This window comes from Drosophila sulfurigaster, chromosome 3 (assembly GCF_023558435.1).
Source record: "Drosophila sulfurigaster albostrigata strain 15112-1811.04 chromosome 3, ASM2355843v2, whole genome shotgun sequence".
Lineage (NCBI taxonomy): Eukaryota > Metazoa > Arthropoda > Insecta > Diptera > Drosophilidae > Drosophila > Drosophila sulfurigaster.
The window spans coordinates 44,862,578-44,883,457 of NC_084883.1; the positions used below are offsets into that span (position 1 = coordinate 44,862,578).

Consider the following 20,880-nt stretch of genomic DNA (forward strand, 5'->3'; position numbering starts at 1 on the left):
CCAAATGAAATGAAATTAAAAATGAATTTTATGCAAAAAGAGAATTTGCAATGTTTACGGTTAAGTCGCCGCACGGCAAACACATAATAAACACACACAAACACACACACACGCACAGAGCAGTTGACCACATTTTATGCCTCATCTAATTGCAACTTGTGCTGGAATCAGAATTCATTTTATGCGCGTGTGTATGTGTGTGTGTGTGTTTTAATTAACCCAAAAGCCAAACAAATGTCGCATAATGGGGCAGCTTGTGGGCGGTGTCAGTGTTGTGTGTGTGGGGGGCGTGTCTGTGTCAATTGTTATTACGTGTGATTTGTAAACTAATACAACTAAAGGCAACTCACTCTAACCTTTCTCTCTCGCTCTCTCGCCTGCAAAATTTTTCAACAGATTTCGTTGCCTACTTTCAGGCGAGACGAGATAGTAGAAGAAGACGCAGCAGCAGCAGCAGCGGCAGCCACACGAGAATGGAACGTGGCTCGTTAGACCAAAACGGACGTGCTTAAAATTTCACAAGCTCACACACAAACACACACACCGACACATACATGGGCATTTGTAATGAGTGTGTTTGTGTTTGTGCGTATCCTTTATGGATTAAATCCGCATGCCTGCGGTAGGCCACAAGATCAACTGTTGGCAGAAGTATGTCAACACGAGAGTACGACGTCGACGTCCTGGTCGACGATGAGCTCACAGCAAGTGGTCATAATGGTCGACTCGTTTGTGCGTGTATGTGTGTGTGCGAGTGTGTGTGTGTGTGTGTGTATGTTCACTGTTGTGCTAATAATGACGCTTTAAGTGAGCGTGTGTGAGTTTTGAGTGCTACAACAACAAGGATAAGCCACAGTGCGTCTGTCACACACACACACACACACACACAGCTCATTCCATTTAACATGCTCAACATTGTTTTCAGCTACAGTTTACAATTTACAGTTTACAGTTTACAGCTCACAGTCTCAGTCTCAGTCTCAGTTTCCCTCTCCAGTTACCCGGCTTCAGCTTCAGCTTCAGATTGTTGTGGCTCGTCACGCAGTGACGTGTTTTAGTTGCATGTGGTTGTTGTGTTGTAAACGTGTTTAAATGCACAATAACTCAATTAAAATGCAATGCCATTTAACAAATAACAATTTGTTGATTGTCTTGCAATGAGTTTGCAACAATAAATGCCAAAACATCAATGCCCAACATGACGTATGCGTAATTTCGTAATCGTGCTCATGTAAGCACATGTCACAAAGATTATACATTTAAGCTGATCCAATTAAACCGTTGGCTGCAAAGCTCCTTCGGAATTCACATCAAATATTTATGCAAAAGGAAACATAATCAAATGTGAAAATATATTTATTATTTAATTGAAAGATATGGGCAATATAAAGTAAATGTTATTGAAAATTACATTAAAAAAATATATATAAATGCACATTTTCAATAAAATTCATCTCATGCTTCCCTTTTATTTCAATTACAATAAAATATATGAGTATAATACAGAATATTATAATAAAACAATTCCTGACAAACAAAATAGCATTTAGTTCCTTTAGAGAATTAAGGCGTAATAAATTTTGATTAAGAAATCTTTTTGTATTTCAACAAACACATTTCACATGGGTGAAATTAAGTTAATAACAGAAATAATAAAGTAGAAGCTCAAAAATGTGAATACTTTGAAATTGGAATCTGATAGAAGTTAAGATTTAAGTTTTTGGAGTTTTGAGTTCATTAGGAAGTGGTTTACTTATTTATAGTAAGTAAATTACGAAATTATTTCTAAATGACTAACTGCAGGGCCCTCAACTTAAGAGACGAGGGCTTAAATTTTTAAATTTAAATAAATTATTTGAAAATATGAATTTTCAGAATAAATATAAAATTCTTAAAATATTAGAATGAATTAAATTTAGTATTATTGTCTTTCTTTTTAAAGTCGAAGTATAATTATTAGTTCTTCTAATTTGCTCGATACTATGTGTTTGTAAAAAAAATTTAATTAAATTACTTTAAAGCAATTATAAATGTTTCAATTCAAGTCTTTAAGAAATGAAAATAGTTTTTTTAATTTATATTCAAAATATAATCATCATATTGCCTGTAAAGGGAACTGTGAAAATGCCAGCGATGGTGGCAATAATAACCAATACAGCAGATAATTTGTGTACTTATTTCTATCATTACCTTTTCCGCCTTTCCGCATTGATTAATGTGTTCCATTTGAACAGTTGTATTTTGATTTATCGAAATCGATAAGTTTCAGTGACAAGTAAAACATGAAATTGTTTTTCTGCTGCGTGGAAATACAAAAGCCCATAAAGAAGGCCGCAGCACGTCGACAGAGTCGACAGAGACTCGACACAGCTCTTATTACCAATTACAGTGCGTATACGTATTATACATAAAGTATACTGTACAATATACAATATATGTATACGATGTATACACATATACATGTATTATCTCATTGAACCTTTAGTGTGTTAACGGACACATTGCTGAATGGTAGTCATAATTGAGGTTGTGGGAATGATGTGCATTTCATGAATTATACAAGGAAGTCCTGCGGCGAAAGAGGCTCACTCCAGTCCATGCTACACTCTATACTCTCTCTCTCTCTCTATATGATATGTGCGTTGTACGTGTATGCGTATATATTTATGTGGTTGTCGGAACGATAAACTCGCATTCAAAATGAATATGTGTGGCAGTCCTTGAGCAGGAAGCAAATACACCCACAGCCACCCCTCAACACACACTAACACACACACACTGAGTATCAATGCTGACTGAATTGATGGTCAATGCATTGAGGCAAGTAATAAACTTATTGGCCCAACGGCTTTCCGTTGATTGTCTGTATGTATGGCACAATATGGCGTCAGTCAGTCAGTCAGTCAGCCTGGCAGTCAGGCAGTCAATGCCTCCCCCTTTTTGAAATTGCCAGAGTGTATCCATGACCAGGCAGAAGTTGGAATCGTCGCGTCGCAGCGCGTCGTTAATGTGGAACTGTTAAACAGATAATGACCAAGCGTGGGCATTGAACATCGACATCGACATCGACATGGGCATGGATTGAGAGCGCTCTTTGTTGTGTCACAAACACACACACACACACCCCCACTCTATACCTGTCTCGCTTACGCATTCGCATAACTGGCAGGATGATGCTCGACGATGATGTGATTGTTGCTGCATGCGTATGCGGAAACCAGACAACTGTCATGCTGAAATTCTGATGCATTGAAATATAATTATTGGGAAATGTGCGATTGTCGTTCGGTTTCCGTTTACGTGCGCTGCCACACACATAAATAGGAAATGTATGTGTGTGTGAGTGTGTGTGTGCGTGTGTAATATCCTCAAACCAGTCAGCAGTCGCTATATCGATTATGTTTGGTGCTGCTGTTGCTGTGGCTGTGGCTGCCTCTGCTTCTGACTCTGCCCCACATCTGCACATCCGTTACCTTTGCCACACAACATCATAATTTATGCAAGCAAAATGACATAACAGTTGCAATATTATATGTGTACTTGTATATATACACCATATATCTGCTATGATGTGCTCTGCTGTTCTCTGCCATGCACCAAGCTCATCTACTGCTCTCTTTACATACATATGTGCCACATCTGCAGTTGGCTGCCAATTAAGATATTAAGTTAACAAAACAATTACGCAAAATTTCAAACAATTTGCCAAATATTCACACTAGTTGTCTCTGTAAATATCAAATATCAGCACGGATTTTTCTAATTTTTTTTAAATATACATTATGAAATAAAAAATATATTTAAAACAAGAAAGACACTGTGAGATACCCATTTCTAATGAAAGCAAAACAGTGCGGTATTCTAAAAATATACCAAATTATTATACCACAAAAATACAAAAATATACCGAAGGCTATAAAAAATCAAAGTTCACCAGATTGCCAGCTTAAGCAACTAAGATGCGTAGTAAGTATTTCGAATATAGCTTCTACAATTTTTGTCTCATTGGCCGGAACTGGAAGTGGTAAAAAATTGTAAGCAAACGTGATCTGCGTGTAAACATAATAAGTGCTGTTGATTATCATATATCTCTATATCTTATAGTCTCTGAGATCCAGGTGCTCAAACGAACAGACGGACATGGCTATATCGACTCGGCTGTTGATCAAGAATGTATAAACTTCGTAAGGTCGGAAGTATTTCCGTTTGCCTGAACCTATCCTGGAGGTACAAAGTTATACCCTATTTGTAGAGGGTATATATAAAGAGCTGTAGAATTCACTTGAATATTTTATATATAACACTTTTTATATTTATCTAAAATTAACTCCAATAAACTGAAGGAATTCCATAGTAAAAAGTAGTTGTACTTAGTGAACTCAGTTAGAAAAATTCTTTATAATATCTATAATGTCCATAATTATATTTAATGATTCTATATATCAATTGAGAAACTTTATTTATGAGCTTCACTGCCTTAACAAAAAGAGTATTAACAAATCATGTAGACATAAAAAAATAGAAAAATGTATAAGCACCACAATCAAAAAATAAATTTTGAAAATAAAACCAATATATCACTTAGTACAAATATGATACTACTACAAAAAGTCCTAAGCCCTAATAAATTATATTTATAAATATTACATTGAAAATAATATATTTGGTATGCAAATAAAGAATTACGCCATTTGCATTAACTGTACGGTTTTTTTTTACTTTAATTTAAAAAAAAATTGATTTAAAATAATATAACATATATAAGTTTAAATAATTCTAAATTAAACGTATATTTTGCTTTAAACAGCAGTTAACACCTTCAACAATTATTTTTATTACAATTACCAATTGTCTGATAGCTTCCATAGAACAGCTTGCCAATTCAAATAAAGCGCGCCACTTACATTTTCATCGACCTATCGTTATCGATAACACACCATCCGTTGACCTCGAGCAGTGTTGATAAACGAGCGAAAATTCAAAAAAATAAAATGCTTTGCTTTGTTGTATTTTATTTGACATTTATGTACTTTATTTTTGTTCTATAGAGTTTTAACAAATAAATGTACATAAAAACATTTGTTTGTCGTTGGTTCGCATTACACACAGTGAACCATAAAATTACATGTACATACATAATTTGACATTGCCAGTTGCCCATCATCATCGTTTCAGCGCACATTTCCAGTTTCAAACTTGTTCTCATTTTATTTGCTTAATTAATAATTAATCGTGTTTGAGAAGCCTTTCGAATACGCTAGACTGTAATGTGGAATTGGAATTTGTTTTGTGTGTGTTCTTTTTTTCATTCAATTTTGCTTAAATAAATATTGTGTATCAGTTTTATCGTACTATATCATACTCTGTACAGGTAAAAGATTTATACATTTCTGTTGCTTGGGAGTTTTTGTCTACAATTCCGTGTATCCATATCTGTTAATTTAATTATCATGTATTTCGGCTAGCATGTGAAAGTGCTTCTTCCACATATATTCCACAATATATTGTTCGTATTCACCTAGTTTATTTTCATCTTGTGTCTTGTTTGTTTATTCATTACCCGGTTCCGGCATATTTTTGCTTTCCTACTTGCAGTTATTTTTTAAAAATTTGCTTCTTACAGTTTTATAAATATATTCGGTTTGTATTTATGCGTTTCGTTTTGCTATTTGGTTTTCTTTTTTTAATTTGTAATTTTAGATACATATTTGTTCTTTGAAGTTTATTTAATTATTGTATAAGCAGCCTGTAGATTTGCTCAACGACGGTTTTTAGACGCTAGAGGTGAAGTATTTTTGTCTTCTTTTTGATTTATACAAAGTTTTTCAAACGATTTATAAAAAAGGTGAATTGAATTATTAAATTGATCGTATTGTATTACTCAACTAAACTGTCATCCGAGATAAACAACTTACAATACATTGTGTAAAAATACAAAGTAATCTCATATTGATTAGTCATACATTACATACACATTCCGACGCATATATAAAGTACTTTCCGTTTATTACATATATAGTAAGTACATATACATATAAATATATAATTAATTTCCTATCTTTTTTTCTTGTTTGTTATTTGCGGTTGCGCTACTTAAGATTATTGTACAAGCAAATCAAAACCTTTTGGAGGTTGTCAAACAAAACCAAATATCAAAAATCCAGAAAAAGACAACGAACAATTCGTTAAACAAAAACATGGAACTACACTCGTCTCTCAACTCTTGACCAGAATTTATCTGTTCCTTCCCCTTCATCCATCTACTTTCCATCCTCATCTACTGATACTCATCATCGCTGCTTAGCAGCATGGTCTTCTCATTGTAGTTTTGACTGATGGTCGCCACACGTTGTCCACCCGGCAGGAATTTCCGTTGATTGCCAAGTGTCTTGGGCGCCACACATCCATTGTTGCCACCGCCAGTTGCCACCGCATTGTATCCACCACCGTTTGCATTTGTGCCGCCCATGGATGCCGCTTGAGTTGCTCCGCCGCCGCTGCTTGGATCATCGGGATCGTAGCTCGACACGCGAATGCCACGCGAATTCTTGCCACCTGCACACGAATTTCGTTATTTACTAAATTATTGACACAAGTACTAAGTACAAATAGGGAGGAGATTGAAACTCATGCCTTTAAAAAAACATGCAGAATATTGGCAAGCAAAGGAAAGACGTCGCTGTTAAGCTTATTGTACATTTATTTAATACAGATAATTTATAAGATATATTTTATACAGTTTGTTTAAACATTTACAAAAGTTAATAAGAAAAAAAAACATAAGCACGAGCTTTCGATTTGAGTCTATCACAAAAGAAAATTAAAGAAGCAACCAGATTTTTATGTATTTCTTTTTCTTTTTTTTTTTTTGGTATCTTTGAGCTAAAGAATTTTGTAATCGAAATATATTTGTATACTCGTTAAATGCATAATAAGCTAAGTACATCAAGTGTGTGAAAAACTTCAAGAAGTTGAGCGCTCCTTGAAGATTCTGATATGGAAAATTCACCAAAATTGCCAAGTTAATTGTTATTGTTAATTGTTAGCCTATTGAGTCTGCGAAGTCTGCTAATCTGGGCTCATATTTTGGACATAAGCTAAGCTACGTTTTGAATCTGATCTGTTTGTATTGCCATTTTATACAAATAATTACATACAATACATATAGTAATAAAATCTTTGTTTACAAATACATAATATTTTACAATATTATCCATTAGGTATAATAGTTATATTAAACATATTAGAATGCGTTGTAATATGCACATATGTCATACATATCGGGTGTACACTGTGATTACCATTTGTATCGAGTGTACACTGTGTTTGGCACTTATGTGGCGGCAACACTTTGTGCAGCCACATACAAATCATAATAAACAATAACAAAATCAAGTGAGCGCGTAACATGATCCGCCGCTTGTGCGAATTCGGCTAAGTCAGCATATGCACGCTGACCGCCAGTGCCCTATGCATAAGTGCATAATACACTCTCTCACTCTAAAGAATTTATGTAAGACAAAAGCATGCTTGTCCATTGACATATAAGTATATACATATAAGTAATATATAATGCAGCCGCGCCGCTGCCGGCCGAACCGGCAGCGCAGTGCGCGCTGAACTTATGTACTTAGGGTAAGAGAATATTTTACTTAGAATAAATGAACATTATGAAAACCAAACCAAAACTGCACTGACGTGCATGTGTTAATTCAATTAAACTTAAAAAAGCTAAAGAATTCTTCCACCAACTATTGTCGAATATAACATGGCGACCGTGACGTGGGTCTAGGAAAGATCAGGACTCCAGGATCTCTATCTCAAATAACGAAGACAACATAAGCAAACAACGAAACGCAACCGGCGATGCGCTAACAACAACTGGAACAAAAATTAAAGAAAATCTGAGTGAGTAGAGTGTAGTGAGTGTTATGGGTCGCAGTGGCCGGGTTAAAAAATTGAATAAAGAAATTGCTCACATTAAATGGCAATTATATTCACCTGAGGCCGACACCGTGGAAGGCAACAGCAAGGCTACAGACCATGCTTGACCTTTATCAGCAATAGCTGAAACAGATAAAAGAAAACCCTACACCACATACTCACTCAGTGAATATCAAAAATATCAAAGTTGTTAACGACAAATCAATAACAAATCTCAACCACCGCCAGCAAAGAAGATACCAGCCCTGATGAAGACATGCCCAAACGACTGCGAGGGACCACTAAGCTCACCGCATTGTGAGTTCACCTGTGCAGCCAGCACCGGTGCCCCTACGAAGAAGTAGAAGAAATAGCAGCCTGTGCCAGCCCAGCACCGGCAACGCCACGCGCATCACGCTGGCCAACAACAATCAAAGAGAAGAAACAACAAGCGAATAGAGGAAGCAACAAGCCTGTGCCAACCCAGCACCGGCAACGCCACGCACGTCAAGCTGGCCGAGGAACCGACAGTGCCACAGAGGGCACAGAAGCTGGCAGCACTACAAAGAGTGCAGGAATCAACTAATGAATATAATATAACATAATATAATTAATTAAGATAAAACAAATTATATAATCGTGCGAAACACCTTTTTGCTCGATAGTAGTGCAGCCCGTATAGCTGTACGAAAAATTAGGTAGGAAATTGTTAAACATAACTAAATGAGAATTTTCAAATGTAACAATAGCATTCAGAAACAGAATTTTTATTAAAGACAAAATTCTTAAGAAAAATTAATGTCTATAGAGACAAATAGAATAAGTAAATATTCTGAAGAAGACCCATATAAAAACATAGTTGAATTAAAAGAAATTAATCCAACTAATATGGGGTTAGTAGACGTTAAGACAGTGGATTCCACTGCTAACGTAATAAATAAAGTCGAACCAAATAACATAGATTTGGAATTCGTCAATATAATGTTATTAATAATTGTCATAATAATGTGTGCCAATTGCTTTTACAAACTGTATAAACTTCATAATAAATGCTTAAAGAAAAGATACGCGAGCCAAGCAAACGACTTGGACAGAATTTAAAAAAAAGCAAGGCACATATTATAACTATAAATGAAGTTAAATATAATGAAATATAATTAAGCGAACGAACAAAAATGAAGAAAATCGTAGAATGATTAATGATTATTAATAAAGAAAAATGAATTGAAAAATTGAATTATATATATATATATCTGATCAAGAAAAATAATCTCACTAGAGCAAAACACACAATCTTAATAGGTAGTATTTTGAAATATGAGTCGGAGTTTTTAAGAGACTCTCGGCCATATGTACAGACACTCTCGTGTCAATTGATGAAGTAAAATAAAAATACTCCAAAAAAAAAGCTATGAGTAAATTAGCAAAGAGAAGTTTAAAGAAAGTCTTGTTAAGAGACCCAGACTTAATCAAAAGAGTTAATTTCATCGTGTCATATAGTCCCACGTATATATGTAATTTCGAAAGTATATATATAAGGACATATGACCTAGATTTCTCCCCATTTATTGGCCTATCTAATAAAGAAAAGGCTCAATTATTAAAGTTAATACCTGGCATCGAAATTATGACGGTATTTAACGAGAAATCTGAGGAAATTAACTACGAGGTATTCAAATACTAAACCTCGTATAGGAACCACTTACTAGCCCATATTATGGAATGGTCAGAACTTTCTGAACGAATCCATAATATAAAAATCAGATTTGAAAAAGCATACAAATGCTTAACTCAGAATAGACCAACTCACAGAGATACAGTAGATAGACACGCAATAACCCTAATCGACTGCTTTAATGAAGCACGAATATTAATCTATAATCATAAAGACGTATTAACCGATCAACATTGGTCAGAAACGTCAAGGTTATTGACAAGATTAAGAAATAATCTCCAAAGTATAAAGGAGAAACATAATCTTAATCTAACTGTGCCATCTATTCTGAATACCCCAGTAAAATTTGAGGCTAGTACAGAGGAGGATATACAAGTCCAAGAACAAGACTTGGCAAATCTTACCATCCCAGCCATTCTAATGTCAACTGTAGATTCTGATTCTGATACACATTCAAGTGTAATAGAAATCAAAACAGTCACAATGGCACAATCCAATATTGAATTCATTAATACAGCATCAAAGCTTATACCATTTTCGATGGTAAAGCGGAAAACTTAACAAGTTTTCTTGATGCGTTAAACATTGTCGATGCAATAAAAGGCGAACACGAACAATTAGCTGTGTCAATGATAAAGACCAAGCTAAAAGGTGTTGCCAGAAATTTAGTCGGAAATGAAACAACTATATCAGAAATCATTTCCGGACTACAGAGCAATGTCAAAGGCGAAACTGTAGAAGTATTATCAGCTAAACTGATGAATCTACAGCAACGCAACAAAACTGCTAACCAATACACAGCAGAGGTTGAGCAGATGACAAAAGCTTTAGAAAGTGCGTACATAACGGACGGCCTACCACTTGCGTTAGCCAGAAGTTATTCTACACAGTCTGCAGTTAAGGCAATGACAAAGAATTGCGCAATTGATAAGGTAAAACTTATCATGCAGGCTGGCACCTTCAACACCATGAATGAAGCTGTATCGAAATTTGTAAACAGTTGCACAGAAGCAACTGGACAGCAAAATACAGTCCTTTATTTTAGAAATTCTTCACAGCGTGGTGGAAACCGCGGACGTGGAGGTTTCAGAGGAAACTCGCGTAGTCGTAATTACAATTACAACAACTACAACGGTTCCAATTATAACAATAATGGACGAGGCCAAAATAGAGGAAACTCTAGAGGCCGTGGCAACTCGAATAGAGGCCACAATAACTATACAAACAATGTTAGAGTTGCCCAGAATAATTCGGGAAACTCTCAACCTTCAGATGTTCAGCAATAGGACATACGGTTCATACCATCAATCTTAATTTAAATATATTTGTAGATTTCTACAATGTAAAACTAATAAAAAGCTTGTGTTTTTAATAGATACTGGTGCAGACATATCACTGTTAAAAGAAAATTCTGATATCTTTCATGATATCCAAATGAACAAAAAAATCAATATCCAAGGCATAAGCCAAGATATAATACAGTCAAACGGACTGATTTCAATAGAGATACAGACAGGTAAATACATAATTCCACACGATTTTCACTTAGTAAATTTGCACTTCGCAATACCTTGTGATGGAATAATAGGCATTGACTTTATCAAAAAATTCAATTGCCAGTTAGACTTCAAACCAAATGAAGATTGGCTCATAATGAGACCAAATAATTTGAATTTCCCAATTTATGTTCCAATAACATACAGTTCTGGTAATAATTCCATTGTTCTACCAGCAAGATCCCAAGTTGTCCGAAAGATTCATCTGTCATCAGATGAAGAAGCTATATTAATACCCAATCAGGAAATTCAACATAGCATTTATGTTGCGAACACGGTCGCAACAACCAAAAATGCATTTGTCCGATTACTGAATACAACCAGTAATGATCAAATAGTAAATATTCATAGCCTAAAATATGAACCACTTTCGAACTATGACATAGTTCACGAAAATCAAGAAAATAGAGAAAAAACTGTCTTATCTCAATTAGCTAAAAATTTCCCACCACAATTCAAAAAGGAATTGACCAATTTATGCACCCAGTTTAGTGACGTATTCGGACTCGAAACCGAATCAATCACTACCAACAATTTCTACAAGCAAAAGTTAAGATTGAAAGATGATGAACCAGTATACATAAAGAATTATAGAAGTCCACATAGTCAGAAAGACGAAATCAATATACAGGTACAAAAATTAATAAATAATAAAATAGTAGAACCGTCTGTATCAGCATATAACAGCCCACTTTTATTAGTTCCGAAGAAATCACTTCCCGGATCTGATACGAAAAATGGCGATTAGTAATTGACTATCGTCAAATTAATAAAAAACTGTTGTCGGATAAATTCCCGCTACCTAGAATTGATGATATTTTGGATCAACTAGGAAGAGCGAAATATTTCTCATGTCTGGACTTAATGTCTGGCTTTCATCAAATTGAACTTGAAAAGGTTCAAGAGATATAACGTCATTTTCAACGAGCAATGGCTCGTATCGTTTCACACGATTACCTTTCGGTTTAAAAATAGCGCCTAATTCATTTCAGAGAATGATGACTATTGCATTCTCTGGATTAGAACCTTCACAAGCATTCCTTTATATGGATGACTTAATAGTTATAGGTTGTTCCGAAAACCATATGCTTAAAAACTTAACTGATGTTTTTGAGAAATGCAGGGAATACAACCTTAAGTTACATCCTGAAAAATGCTCATTTTTCATGCATGAAGTCACCTTTCTGGGACATAAATGCACAGATAAAGGAATCTTGCCAGACGACAAAAATACGACGTCATTAAAAATTACCCAGTCCCTCATGATGCGGACAGCGCTAGAAGATTTGTTGCATTTTGCAATTACTATAGACGCTTTATCAAAATTTTGCCGACTATGCTCGTCACATAACAAGATTATGTAAAAAAGATGTTAAATTCGAATGGTCAACTGATTGCCAGAATGCCTTCGAACATCTCAAATCGGCACTAGTAAATCCGAATTTATTACAATACCCAGACTTCAGCAAAGAATTTTGCATAATAACGGATGCAAGTAAGCAAGCGTGTGGAGCAGTTTTAACTCAAAACAAAAATGGCCTCCAACTTCCAGTAGCTTATGCATCAAAATCGTTTACTAAGGGTGAAAGTAATAAAAGTACAACAGAACAAGAATTGACAGCAATTCATTGGGCAATAACTTATTTCAGACCATATATTTATGGTAGACACTTCACTGTCAAGACTGATCATAGACCTCTAACTTACCTGTTTTCAATGACTAATCCAAGCTCCAAGCTAACGCGCATGCGACTTGAGCTGGAAGAATATAATTTCACTGTGGAATATCTGAAGGGAAAGGACAACTTTGTAGCCGATGCGTTATCAAGAATAACCATCCAAGAATTTAAAGACATACAAAATAAAATCCTGAAAGTCACTACCAGGTACCAAAGTAGACAGAATTTCTGCGCAGAAAATGAAAAAGTAGAATTGCCAAGGCAATCTACAGAAAAAGCTTCTCAGCCCAACGTATACAACGTCATAAACAATGACGAAATACGAAAAGTAGTGACCTTGCATATAAAAGATTCGCTATGTTTCTTTAAACATGGTAAGAAAATTATTGCAAGAATAGATATTGGTGACATATATACAAATGGAAATATTGATTTAGGTCAACTATTTCCAAGGCTCGAGAAAGAAGCCGGTATATTACAAATAAGCCAATTAAAAATAGCACCGTGGGAAAATATCTTTGAGAAAATTTCAATAGATAATTTCAAAATAATGGGCAATGAAAAATTGAATACATTAAGAGTAGCGCTACTCAACCCGGTGACTACAATAAATACAAATAAAGAGAAAGAAGCTATACTGTCTACACTACATGACGATCCAATACAAGGAGGTCACACAGGCATTACAAAAACCTTGGCCAAGGTCAAAAGACATTATTACTGGAAAGGTATGACTCGTGATATAACACAGCACATCCAGAAATGTCAAAAATGCCAAAAATCAAAAACAGTTAAACATAATAAGACCCCGCTAACAATTACTGAAACACCAGTACAAGCTTTTGACAGAGTTATAGTGGATACAATTGGTCCATTACCAAAGTCAGAGCATGGAAATGAATATGCAGTCACGCTTATATGTGACTTGACTAAATACTTAGTAGCTATACCAGTTGCAAACAAAAGTGCAACAACAATAGCAAAAGCAATATTTGAATCTTTTATTCTCAAGTACGGTCCAATGAAGACGTTCATTTCGGACATGGGAACGGAATATAAGAATTCAATTATAAATGACTTGTGCAAATACTTAAAGATTAATAACATAACATCTACTGCACACCACCACCAGACCGTTGGAACAGTCGAAAGAAGTCACAGAACTTTCAATGAATATATACGATCTTATATATCAGCTGATAAAACTGATTGGGACGTATGGATTCAATATTTCGTATACTGTTTCAACACGACCCTCTATGGCACATAACTATTGTCCATATGAGTTAGTTTTTGGAAAATTGCACAATTTACCAAATGATTTTAGTACTATAAATAGAATAGATCCTTTATATAACATAGATGATTACGCTAAAGAAGTTAAGTTTAGGTTAGAATCAGCCTATAAAAGAGCGAGAATAATGCTCGACAAATACAAAACTAAGAATAAAGAAATTTATGACAAAAAGGCTGTAGATTTCGAACTACAAATAGGAGATAAAGTTATATTAAAAAACGAAACTGGCCATAAATTGGACCCAGTATATTTAGGACCCTATACAGTAGTTAAAATAGAAGACAGAGATAACGTAGTAATTAAAGGCGAGAAAAATAAAACCCAAAAGGTCCATAAGGATAGGTTAAAAATTTTCAATTAAAAAAAATTTAAAAAAGAACTTGGCCTGATCAACCAAAACACAAAAAAAATATATATATAATTACTTTATTATTTACATTAAAAATATATAATCGCGTTTTAAACTAAAAAATCAAATTTTATATTTCAATTTCAATTAAAAAAAAAACGATAAAGTAAAATCCTTTTAAAATTTCAATTTTAAATTTGTAAACATTTTAAAACAATAAATTAAAATAACTTCATTATATTACGTTATTTTCAAAAGGAGGGAGATGTAATATGCACATATGTCATACATATCGGGTGTACACTGTGATTACCATTTGTATCGAGTGTACACTGTGTTTGGCACTTATGTGGCGGCAACACTTTGTGCAGCCACATACAAATCATAATAAACAATAACAAAATCAAGTGAGCGCGTAACATGATCCGCCGCTTGTGCGAATTCGGCTAAGTCAGCATATGCACGCTGACCGCCAGTGCCCTATGCATAAGTGCATAATACACTCTCTCACTCTAAAGAATTTATGTAAGACAAAAGCATGCTTGTCCATTGACATATAAGTATATACATATAAGTAATATATAATGCAGCCGCGCCGCTGCCGGCCGAACCGGCAGCGCAGTGCGCGCTGAACTTATGTACTTAGGGTAAGAGAATATTTTACTTAGAATAAATGAACATTATGAAAACCAAACCAAAACTGCACTGACGTGCATGTGTTAATTCAATTAAACTTAAAAAAGCTAAAGAATTCTTCCACCAACTATTGTCGAATATAACAGCGTCTTTTTTGTTTGTTACAACTAACATTTAAATAAGTTTGAATAAAATGCTTAAATCGTAAACGTAAATATAATGAAAAAGAATTACACACACACAATAATCAGCAAATCAGAGGGGACAAAAATATTGAGGAATATAAAAGAGTTGATAAAAGAATACACATATGTAGAAACATTCAATTTATGTCGAGTTCCATAATTGAACTCTAAAGTAACTAGGCAATTTTAGTTTTGGGTTTTGTTGAGTGCGCGCATTCTTTTGTTAAGTACGAGTAAACTAGGCCTAATACGTATTTTAGTTAATCTTCGTATTTTTTTTTTTGGTTTTAGTGTTCAAAGCGGCAACAAAAGGCAACTGTGGTGTCGTTTTGTAAGCTATAAGTACACTTGATTTGTCTTTCTTGTATTTTTTTTTCCTTTTTATGTTACTTTTTCATTGTTTCGTTCAATTTTTTTTTTAATAGTATTTTTATCGCGGCATCGCTAGTTTTATTTTATTATTTATGTTTACAGTTTTTCGTAACGCTGAGCTGAGGTTACTTCTGCAAAAGATAAGAAACAGAAATAGAAACAAAAATGTAAATCATAATGATAATGTAATTATGTGTGAATGAAAGCAAAGTAAGAAAAAAAAAGAAAGATAAGATTAACAATAGCTACAGAGCGCAGGCAACAAACATTCACGATAGAAAAGAGAGATCGAAAGAAGAAGAAAAACGCTCAAAGAAGAACGTGTGAAAGACGCAACTTACCTGAACTGTATTGTGTGTACTGTTGGTACTGTGGATGGAAATTGTGTATAGCATCTGTCATAATATCCTTGGGATTCATGGTTTCCTAAGAAAGTACAACAACATCTTAGTGAATGAAATTCGCAAAATATAGAAAAAGGACTTACCTTAAGACTGCTGGAAATCGATTGCATAGTCACAGAGCGTCCATGGCCATCACCAATGCAGCTGCGCGCATAAACCTAGAGAAAATACACAGAATAGATTATTTAAAAATAGTCTAGTTTAGTAATCTTATCAACAAGTACTTATTAAGCGTCATTACGATATCATAGTTAATCTGAACAGCAACCCTAACAATATTGTTATTAAATACACCGAACATGTAGTATTAAATAGCAATTTATCAATCTATTGAATGGCAATAATAAACTGGGAATCTACCACATGATTCATTTGGCAGGCATGACTGTATTTTCGCACGAGGCAGAAACAAAAAAAGATAGTTAAATTTCTTCACTCGCTGACACTGATTGTGAAACTTTACTTAAAAAAAAAACTTGCACTTGTTGATAAACAATAAAACGCGCGTATCTTATCTTACGACTCACATACTCTATATACTGGCTGACTGTAATATCGTTATGGCACATAAATACCTGTCAAATCTTGTCAGCAATTCACTCACCTGATAGGGGAAAGCATAACGCAACGCAATGGCAGCGAAAAGCATTTCAATGCATATGAAAAAGTTCTGATAGCCAGCGGAAACGGTACCAGCCGATGTGACAGTGCCAGCACTGTCAACGATGGGCGATATGACCTGAGCCTTCTCGAGAATGGCCAAGCCGACGCCCTGCCAGAAGGACAAGAAGATGACCGATTTGATGGTGCAGAATTTCAGTACGGGCTCAAAGGGTGTCAGCAGATCGCGTGTGGCAAAGTAAAACAGATAGAGACCGTACAGAGCCAGCGAGACGGAAATGTTATAAATGATGGTTATGTAAATATAACCGCCATCGGCGCTGTAAATACACAAAAAACAGTAGAAAGATGTATGAGTTGGGTGGAGGAGTTGATAGATTAGCATGCGATTGTGGGTGTACAGACCTCCAGTCGCCATCGTGATAGTGTCCGAATGCCTGCAGAAAGATGATGATGAAGGCGACCAGCGGCTTAACCAAACAGAACTGTAACGTTGCCTGCTTGCAGAAGCGCAGAAAGCCAATAGTGTAGGTCTTGCCCTTGAGACAGCAAGTGCCATACAAGCACGATGTCTTTATGGGCTTGCCACGTATCTCCGACATAATGTTGCCCTCGCCGCCCAAGTATTCGTAGCACAGCGACAGAAAGTTGTAAATGACAAAGGCTAAAAGCAAGAGGGGAAGATTAGTATTGAACTAAAATACATATATAATATGGGATAACGCACCTTCATAGCAATCGCGCACCGTAAAGAAGTAGATGTAAACATTGTCCGAGTTGAAGAACAGCAAACTAATCCACGAATAGGTGGCATAGATGGGCACAATGAACAATATGCGAACTATCCAACGTTGCTCCTGTGGATTGGTATACCAGCGCAAATGCTGATAGATCTGCAAATAGAAGCGAGAGAGAGACACACGATTAATATCAATTTCTATGAGGGAGGTACGAGAGAGAGAGAATGTCCAATTTACCTGTTGACATGTGACAAACAGCGCTGCCCAGACAAATACGCCGGCTAGCACCTGTGCGGTCTTCGTTTGCAGGAATATGCCATCGCCCACATGGAGGAGTGGATCCAATGGCTCCTGTGCAACAGCTGGAGTTTTCATTTGTACCACGTAATTCGTATTCGGTTTCACGGTTGTTGTTGTTGCAGCTGTTCCGTTGCCACTCACAACAGCAGCAGCGACGCTGCTCACAGTTATTGCCGCCTCAATGAGACTGGCCGGCGTTGTGCTCATGCTGTCCACACAAAAAGGAAAGCAAACGCAAATAACAAAGCGCACAAATTAGATGAAATTATATTAGATATTATTATTAGCTATGTATGTATACTAAGCATAAGTAAATTCTAGTTTGTAAACATGCCACACAACGAGGCACGCTAGATTCACAGAATTAAAAATTGTATCTTTTGTGTGTTGTGTGCGTAGCGAGTTGCAACTAAATTGGGTCAACAACGAAAATACAGCTAAATGGAGAGGCACGCATTAGATCATCATCATCATCGTCATCATTGCTATCGTCATGATGATAGTCAACATTGCGACAGAGAGACACGCAACGCAACATTACATTTATATATTATATATTAGGTAGACAGAAAACTCGGCAAAACTTTACTTTCAGGGGCATGGAAATTTACCAAACTCAGGGTCACTTCAAACTGCTCCATATCGATTATATATACTATAAGTATGTGTGCCAATAGAACAAATATATTGCATATTATACGACGCGACTAGGTAAACAACAACAACAACTAGGAAAGCGGGCAATCAATAAACAAGTGTGAAACAAGGTGCAGGCACGCGAACTCGCTGAACTGAGGGAAAAGCGTCGCTAAGAGCCAATTAAATATGCATTAAGACGTGCATTGATAATTATACGCACATTATTATTATATATTGCATATAAATTGCAGCGGACAATTGAATTAAGCAGCATCAGGTGCGTTCATTCAACCGAAATCAATTAGAGAATTGATAAGGAGAACGTGTTTACTATAATTTTATTATAAAAATTAAATGGTAATGACTTAATTTTGATTTGTAATACTCTTCTTCAAGGGTAATGTTTAATTGTGAGTAGAAACCCACTAATAATTCATTATTTTTAAGTTTTTAAGTGGATTTATAAATTTTAAGTGTTCGAACTAATTCTTATTTTTCAGTTTCTTTATAAATTATAATTTTAGATTATGGAGGAGCATCAAATGGTTTTATACACGAATTTTAAAAACATAATTAAAGGTGGTTATTTAAGCCCAGTGTTGTATAAGTATCACAAATTAGGAAATTGACCTCAATTGCTCTACAAATATGGTCACATCTCAAAATATTTGTAAACAGAACATAGCCTGGCGCCAGAAAGAGATGGAAGATGCATAACCCAATCAGCTGATATCGATAAAAATGAATGATGGAAGTGGAGAACAAACAATCCTTGAAACCAGCATTGGAGACTTTTTGTGACTTTTTTGGTATTGAATTATTTAGAAATTTTATTGCGGCAGTTCAGCGAATTTAGTTAGTGTTTAATGGACATGAGTATCAGGTTTGCTTAACAAGTAAGATGATGCCAGATAAATGCCAGAAATAACGCAAATGACTCAAAGCAATGCAAAACTGGAACTGAACTTGAAAGTTAAAGCGTACTGATTTCTCTCTTTCCCACTCTCTCTCATTGACGCTAACACAAATACAAATTGCACGTTAAACGAGCTGAAAACAATGCGTATATGAAGAGTATGAGAAATACTTAAAGTGTCTTGTGTGGCACTGAAACCCAAAAAGTGTGAAGGGTAAAGCGGCGAAACAAATCTGCAGAGCAATAAGTAGTTAAAATAGCTAAAATGGCCCGAAGACTGAATGAAGAAAGAGGAGAATAGAAACAAAAGAAGTCGAGTCAAAGAAGCAAGGCACAGACGCAAAGCAAAAGCAACAACAAGTTGCTGTTGGTGAAGATACACAAGAGTCTCATTTATATATTGGCACAAAGCACAAAAGTCTCCACATACACTTCAAGTCTCCAATGCGAGCCAATCGAAGTGGCGTACGAAGCGCGGAAGCGTTTTTGAGAGACAAGAAAAGCCATATACTGTATATGTATAAACATACATACGCATTAGTGTGTGTGTGTGTGTGGGAGTATGGGCTGAAATCAAAACCAACAACAGCAACAACAAAATTGGAGGGCAGTGCTAATTACATTTTTGGACACGACTCGTTTTGTGGGGTTTCAGTATTAGCAGTTGTTAAATTGATTTTCATGAAATTATTGGCCAAAAATTCACTGTAAATAAATACATGTACATGTATGCAGCTTAAATGCCAACAACATATGCGACCTTTATGAAGGGGGAAGCAGAGGGCGACTTCTCTTTGCTTATCACAGCACACACACTCATACCCTCATGCAATTTTATATGTGTTCATATTGCCCACTCACACCTGCTTATCAAATGCGAAAAATAACGACGTTGAAAATAAAAACACGCACACACACAAACACACTCAGCAAATTTCGTCATCGAAATGGGAATTTTTTTGTAGCTTGCAACTCGTCCATTTCAGGGAAAACAACTTTTACACACACAATCACAAACAGTTAGCTACGCAAACACGTTAATGCAAGTTAATTACCTTTTTATAAATGCAACTTTTCACGATTTTGCTATTGCGTTTCTTTATTTTTTCACAGCCCGAAATTCCGTTTAATTTGCCAGCTCCCAACAATTGCTACTCTAATTTTTCTTCTTCTTCTCTATGTCGCTGCGACGCGAACACACGACGTTCGTGTTGTCTGCTGCAAGACGGAGAAACGTAATCACTTTCGAATTTAATATAGCACGTACTTGCAGCACACGGTTTTTGTAATTACCAATTAATTATTTAAACGTATTGCTTAGCAAAATCGTTAGGAAGCGGACTTTATTTTTTTGTTTCTTCACTGTGACTTTTCTTCTTTCTGTTTTATTTAACACCTGTGTCGGAATGTGGCCACAAGCAAAATTTAAAAAATATACGTTTTAACACCAAAGGTAAATACCAAAATACCGAAACCCACATAATAAACTTTCGGCTACACTTCGTGTGGTGTATGGTTTTTCAAAACACAAGACAATTGAATATAACTTCAACTCGAGGTTTAAAAAAATAAAATATATGAACAGATT

General features: G+C 35.4%; 1 protein-coding gene and 1 long non-coding RNA gene across 4 annotated transcripts; one reads left to right on the plus strand and one right to left on the minus strand.

Annotated features, from left to right (window-relative positions):
* Positions 1-5,281: 5,281 nt before the first annotated feature.
* On the minus strand, positions 5,282-20,741 carry LOC133846395 (transmembrane protein 184B). 3 transcript variants are annotated; one of them, XM_062281361.1, is made up of 9 exons: positions 20,586-20,741; positions 20,348-20,510; positions 17,675-17,945; positions 17,425-17,590; positions 17,103-17,361; positions 16,681-17,017; positions 16,160-16,234; positions 16,014-16,098; positions 5,282-6,555 (listed from the first exon to the last, which is right to left on the minus strand). In XM_062281361.1, the coding sequence occupies exons 3-9, from the start codon at positions 17,942-17,944 to the stop codon at positions 6,278-6,280; spliced, it is 1,470 nt and encodes a 489-aa protein (XP_062137345.1). In that variant the 5' UTR covers position 17,945; positions 20,348-20,510; positions 20,586-20,741; the 3' UTR covers positions 5,282-6,277. The 3 variants fall into 3 exon arrangements, with proteins under 3 accessions (XP_062137345.1, XP_062137344.1, XP_062137346.1); XM_062281360.1 differs by having other exon boundaries at positions 20,348-20,696; XM_062281362.1 differs by lacking the exon at positions 5,282-6,555 and adding an exon at positions 15,413-15,803 and having other exon boundaries at positions 20,348-20,693.
* LOC133846399 (uncharacterized) lies at positions 6,880-15,718 on the plus strand. The gene is made up of 2 exons (XR_009894870.1): positions 6,880-7,255; positions 15,262-15,718. It is a non-coding gene; the product is annotated as an uncharacterized LOC133846399 (long non-coding RNA).
* Positions 20,742-20,880: the final 139 nt, after the last annotated feature.

Coding starts and splice junctions, on each gene's coding strand:
- LOC133846395 (XM_062281361.1), bottom strand. CDS start 17,944: ATGAGCACAACGCCGGCCAGTCTCATTGAGGCGGCAATAACTGTGAGC. Junction 17,362..17,424: donor GGTGCGCGATTGCTATGAAG/GTGCGTTATCCC, acceptor TCTTGCTTTTAG/CCTTTGTCATTTACAACTTT. Junction 17,018..17,102: donor TATCACGATGGCGACTGGAG/GTCTGTACACCC, acceptor GTGTATTTACAG/CGCCGATGGCGGTTATATTT.